This window comes from Sebastes fasciatus, chromosome 6 (genome assembly GCF_043250625.1).
Source record: "Sebastes fasciatus isolate fSebFas1 chromosome 6, fSebFas1.pri, whole genome shotgun sequence".
NCBI classification, from domain to species: domain Eukaryota; kingdom Metazoa; phylum Chordata; class Actinopteri; order Perciformes; family Sebastidae; genus Sebastes; species Sebastes fasciatus.
Genome location: NC_133800.1, coordinates 27,242,605 through 27,248,631, shown reverse-complemented (window position 1 = coordinate 27,248,631; position 6,027 = coordinate 27,242,605). Strand labels below are relative to the sequence as shown.

The 6,027-nt window shown below is 41.4% G+C and overlaps 1 protein-coding gene across 1 annotated transcript; it reads left to right on the top strand.

The window, feature by feature from the left end:
- The first annotated feature begins 1,975 nt into the window (after window positions 1-1,975).
- On the top strand, window positions 1,976-5,947 carry LOC141769652 (retinol dehydrogenase 14). Its single transcript, XM_074638945.1, has 4 exons — window positions 1,976-2,389; window positions 3,405-3,647; window positions 3,798-4,100; window positions 5,470-5,947. The coding sequence occupies exons 1-4, from the start codon at window positions 2,269-2,271 to the stop codon at window positions 5,727-5,729; spliced, it is 927 nt and encodes a 308-aa protein (XP_074495046.1). The 5' UTR covers window positions 1,976-2,268; the 3' UTR covers window positions 5,730-5,947.
- Window positions 5,948-6,027: the final 80 nt, after the last annotated feature.

Sequence of the window (6,027 nt, the reverse complement as noted above, 5' to 3'; positions counted from 1 at the left end):
GCATAACTTACTAACACAAAATATAGCTATATGCTTCACAATAAGCACGCTGTCATGTTTATAATTTCGCTTTTTAAGTCATTTTAGCTGGGATTTTAACGTTAGTGTCTGTGTTTATTCTAGTGATGTGTCGAAGCGAACGAGCCGGTTCAAAGAGCCGGCTCTTTTAAGTGAACAATAAGAGCCGGCTCCCGTCCGAGAGACGTTTTTTTTATTTTTTTTATTTAATTAATTCAAGGCAGAATGATAGGATGATCTTCTCTGCGCCATAGGCACTCCATGCACTGACTGTGACTGAATGTTGTGTTAATGACGTCCTTGCGACCAATCAGGTGATGACAGACAATGATCATACTATCAAGCAGGTAGGGGCGGGGGTGAGCTGCGCACTGACGGTCTACAGGTACAGAGCAGGAGGGAGAGGAGGAGAGAAAGAGAGAGAGAGGAGCGCGGTGCGCGAATAGCAGAGATGAGTGACAGTCGGAAACAAAGCAGCATGTAAAGTTATGGTATTCTGGAAATTATAAGGTTTTGTATAATTATATTGAATAATTTAAGTGATATATGTGCACACATACTAATCATAGGTCAAAACAGCGCTAAATTTGGCTGAATTATAAAAGGCAAAAGTGGTAAAAATGAAGAGCTGTTTGGGAGCCGAAAGAGCCGGCTCTTCTTGGTGAGCTGAGCTAAATGGTCTGGCTCACTAAAAAGAGCCGAAATTCCCATCACGACTGTGTTTATTCCTCAAATTGAAGTAATATATTCTCGCGAGACATTGCGGGATTTGATCATTTGGCGCATGGGCACTTCATGTGACTCCACTAGTGATGGGATTTTCGGCTCTTTTTAGTGAGCCAGATCATTTGGCTCAGCTCACCAAGAAGATCCGGCTCTTTCGGCTCCCAAACGGTTCTTCATTTTACCACTTCTGCCTTTTATAATTCAGCCAAATTTAGCGCTGTTTTGATTTTTGATTAGTATGTGTGCACATATATCACTTAAATTATTCAATATAATTATACTAAACCCTATAATTTCCAGAATACCATAGTTTGACATGCAGCTTCGTTTCCGACTGTCACTCATCTTGTCTGCTATTCGCGCACCGCACTCCTCTCTCTCTTACTCTCCTCCTCTCCCTCCTGCTCTGTACCTGTAGACTGTCAGCGCACCGTGCACCCCCGCCCCTCCCTGCTTGATGTTATGACCCTCGTCTGTCATCACCTGATTGGTCACGCGGACGTCATTAACACAACATTCAGTCACAGTCAGTGCATGGAGTGCCCGTGGCGCAGAGAAGATCGTCCTATCATTCTGCCTTGAATTAATTAAAGAAAGAAAAATAAAAAAACGGCTCTCGGACGGGAGCCGGCTATTATGGTACGTGTCCACAGCCTCCGTGCTTTCCAAGCTTCCCATTCATTGTCTATGTAAGCAGCTGCGCAATGCATTCTGGTAGCGTGGCGTCGCGATTCGAGAAACGAAGCGTCACAACGCCCGCTCCTCATTTACATAAAGTTGATGTCTAGTCTACTTTATGTAAATCACAGGCATCCGACGCGACCCGCCACCTCTCGAAACTCCCGAGAATCTTATAAAATAAACGTTGTCGATCCAAAATAAAGACAGATTCAGCAACTACATGGCTTATTTCTCGCCTCAAATGTTTTCAGAATAACATTTCGGTGAACTATTTTTGTGAAATAAGAGAAGAAAGTTTCCTAACGAGCCTTCATGTTGTTTCCGGTTTGAAAGCTGGGAGCAGCAGCCAACGGCGGGAAAGCGTTCGTCCAATCAGGTGGGGAGAGCCTGTGTCTAGTGACAGCCCACCAAGCATCCAATGTTGGGAAGCGTCGCGTCCCCTCGCAATAAAAAACGCCCCTGTGGACATGTACCATTATCGTTCACTTACAAGAGCCGGCTCTTTGAACCGGCTCGTTCGTGACCAACACATCACTACATTTGGCGCATGCGCCCTTCACGTGACTCTACATCCTGCAAAGTGACTAGAATGAATTGGAGGAGGGGGGTCGTCAAATTAAATATAACAACTGTCTTCTGTCGTGTTTAAATCGTCCTGCATGGATCATCTCCACCACGTTCACCGCGACAAGAACCGTAATGGAGGAACAGCAAAGGGGGCTAAAAGAATGACGTGTTTCAAGTCAAATAGCAATTTCTAACAAGCCAGCTGACGTCAGCTCATACAGCCAGCAGCATCATCAGCAACGTTACTGCTGCTGCTGATGATTAAAAGATAGGAGCATGTACTTTCTCTACACAATCATCGCGTCCTTAGTTTCTTTTTTCATTTTGAAATGGATGAAAAAGAGGAGGTACTGCACCGATCTGAAAAGACTTGATGGCAAAACAGTTCTTATAACAGGTAAATAAACATGTCTTGTTTCTTGCAGCAGCAGGGATCGTTTGTTACACAGCCTGTTCTCCATCCTGCCCTCTCTGCTAGAAGATACAGGTCATCCAGGACTCTCACCAGCAGACTGAGGAACAGTTTTTTCCCCCAGGCCATCAGTCTTTTAAATAGATAATACATACGACACCTTCTCACACAAAATACATCTTATACTGTATATTCTGTATATGTTCTTAATGTATATGTTCTTAATATGCCTGTATGTATAGATAGATAGATAGATAGATAGTGACTTTATTGTCCCGAGGGGAAATTCAAGTTTCCAGCATCACAGTTCCGTAGTGCAAAACATGTTAGTAAAAAGGCAGTAAAAAAGTTAGTAGTACAAAGTACACAAAAATATACCAGATATAAAAATACAAGGAGATGAAGAAAACTGTTAAAACTGAATATAGTGCAGGGTAACTCCAGTAGCTTAGTCTATGAAAGTCCTGCAGACCGTCTTCCTTTGTCCCCCTTCTCCTCCCTAGAGAGGTGTTGCACAGTTTGATGCCTCGGGGGACAGAGGATTTCCTGAGTCTGTCTGTGGAGCACTTGGGGAGCAGCAGCCTGCCACTAAACCAGCTCCACTAAACCAGCTCCTCTAAACCAGCTCCACTAAACCAGCTCCACTAAACCAGCTCCACTAAACCAGCTCCTCTAAACCAGCTCCACTAAACCAGCTCCTGTATATGTTCTTAATATGCCCGTGTACAAAGTATTTCCTTTTATAATTGTAATATAACTTATAATTTTTAATGGAGCTTCCCAGCAAAAAGCATTTCACACGATTGTACCTGTATAACCGGCGTGACAATAAACATCTTGAATCTTGACTTTTGTTAGTGGACTGTACTGTAATACATGAAGATCAGTATGAATTCTGATTATTGGAGGCAATATTACCGCTGTCCTCTCCCGAGTCATAATCCCATCCCATGAAAACAAACATGTGAAATGACTGTTTTTCTATTTTCTTTCTTTGCAGGTGGCAATTCCGGCATTGGCAAGGAGTCAGCTGTTGCCTTGGCAACGAGAGGCGCCCGTGTCATCATCGCTTGCAGAGACCCGGACAAGGCCGAGAAGGCGGTGAGGGAGATCAAGTTCAAGAGTCACAGCCTTAACGTCCTTCACATGGAGCTGGATCTGGCCAGCCTGCGCTCTGTGAGGGAGTTCTGTAAGAGCTTCCTCCAGAGAGAGAAGAGGCTTGACATCCTGATCAACAATGCAGGTGAGGGTGTCAACCACATGGAAGAGTAACACCAAAGTCAGAAAGAGGAGGAAAGGTGTTCCTTCAAGTTTTTCTGAGCATAGTGGTTACTGTATACTGTACAGATTGTGCAACAACATCAGCTAAAAGCCCTGTGTGGTGTTTCCTCAGGCATGCCCGGTGTCCTCGACTGGACGGACGACAGCTTCAGCATGTGTTTTGGCGTCAACCACTTGGGTCACTTCCTCCTAACCAATCTGCTTCTGCCTCGCCTGAAGGAATGTGGCCCCAGCCGTGTGGTCACCCTCACATGCTCCAGCTACAAATACCAGAAACTGGACTTCCAGGACCTCAACTACAACCTGTTGCCCTTCTTCACCTACTGCCGCAGCAAGCTGGCCAACATCTACTTCAGTCAGGAAGTGGCCCGCATGACTGAAGGGAAAGGAGTGACCTCCTATGCTGTGCACCCTGGTAAGAGGTGCTGCTTTGTATGCTGCTCTTGTCCTGAACCGGTACCCAACTTGGGGTGTACAGTATGTGCACGGTCACTATCCACCTTCTTTGCTTATAAAAGCTTACAAAATGATACGATTACTATAAAAGTAATTTAATGTAACAAAATGTGATGCTAAATTCACAGATGATTCTATTTTATTACATTTTATGGAGGAAAAAACAATCAAGAAAATAATAATAATCGATAATGTTCTCGTTTCAAATGGAGGACTTTTAAAACAGTTTTTAGATAAGTGTTGTATTAATAAATTGACTTGTCTATTTATATTTTTAAATTATATTTATTAATTATTTATTAATATATTTATTTACAATAAACATTTTTAAATTTATATATAATTATTATATATAATTAGGGTTGGACTGTTTACACTGAGGTAGCTCTCAGTAGTACAGTATGTGTGGTTGTATTAGGCCATTGTGGTCAATAATTAAGAATCTATGAGCAGGGCTTCTTTATGACAATATTGTATTTATTTACAGGCCTTTTGCATTATTTTGATATAGTAGATTAAAACTTAGATTTTTCACTATTTAAAGTTAGTAAGTTCAGTTATTTAAAATATTTGATCGCGTTAATCGCATGATTGTCCATGATTAATTGCGATTAATCGCAACTTAATCACTAATTTTGTATCTATTCAAAATGTACCTTTAAGGGAGATTTGTCAAGTATTTAATACTCTTATCAACATGGGAGTGGGCAAATATGCTGCTTTATGCAAATGTATTTATATATTTATTACAGAAAATAAGTTAACAACACAAAACAATGACAAATATTGTCCAGAAACCCTCACAGGTACTTCATTTTTAGCATAAAGAATATGCTCAAATCATAACATGGCAAACTGCAGCCCAACAGGCAACAACAGCTGTCAGTGTGTCAGTGTGTTGACTTGACTATGACTTGCCCCAAACTGCATGTGATTATCATAAAGTGTGCTCTTCTGTAAAGGGGAGACTCGTGGGTACCCATAGAACCATTTTCTGAGGTCAGAGGTCAAGAGACCTCTTTGAAAATGGCCATGCCAGTTTTTCCTCGCAAAAATGTAGCATAAATTTGGAGCTTTATTTAGCCTCTTTCACGACAAGCTAGTATGAAATGCGTTAAAGAAATTAGTGGCGTTTAAACAAAGTTGTGTTAACCTTATTATCGCGTTAACTTTGACAGCTCTACAATATATACGTAAATCAAGATATAAAATGACTAATCCAAAGCTAGTAGAGTTGAATCATATCGCCCACCTTGAACATACAGTGTGTATATTCCTCACACTACATATATCTCTCCTAATATCTCTGCTTCCATGTGTCGCTCCAGGTTTTGTCCAAAGCGGTTGGACGTGCCACTACTCCATCCTGTTCCGGATGCTGATGCAGGTGATCATGTGGATGTTTTTTGTGCCGTGTGAGATTGGAGCTCAGACTGTCGTCTACTGTGCTGTGTCAGATGAAGCTGCCAAACACAGCGGAGGTTACTTCGTCGACTGCCGACCAGCTACTCTGCGTCCTTTCGCAAGAGACGCTGGTGTGGCAAAGAAACTGTGGGAGGCCAGTGAGAGACTGGTGAAACTGGCCTGATGGTGGAGCTGATTCTTAGAGAGTTATTTATGGTTATGTACGTTTTTAAATGTTTGTTTTTCATTCACATTTTTGCTGCGTACCATGCATGAGTACATTTTTATTTAAAGAAAATATGATTTAATGATTTAACACTTTGGTTGAATAACACATGATTTGACATGGTGGTTATTTCTTAAAACATGTAAACATAAAATATTAAATTTGTGTTTTAACTAGGTGTTTCTGGAGTCAAACATTTATTTACAATGTCAACGCATTTTATTATGTAAGTTTTGTTTTTCACTTAAAAATAAAT

Excerpts from the sequence above, each read along its gene's own strand:
- LOC141769652 (XM_074638945.1), top strand. The coding sequence starts at position 2,269 with ATGTACTTTCTCTACACAATCATCGCGTCCTTAGTTTCTTTTTTCATT. Across the intron at positions 3,648-3,797 it reads CATCCTGATCAACAATGCAG|GCATGCCCGGTGTCCTCGAC; the intron begins GTGAGGGTGTCA and ends GTGTTTCCTCAG. Across the intron at positions 4,101-5,469 it reads CTCCTATGCTGTGCACCCTG|GTTTTGTCCAAAGCGGTTGG; the intron begins GTAAGAGGTGCT and ends GTGTCGCTCCAG.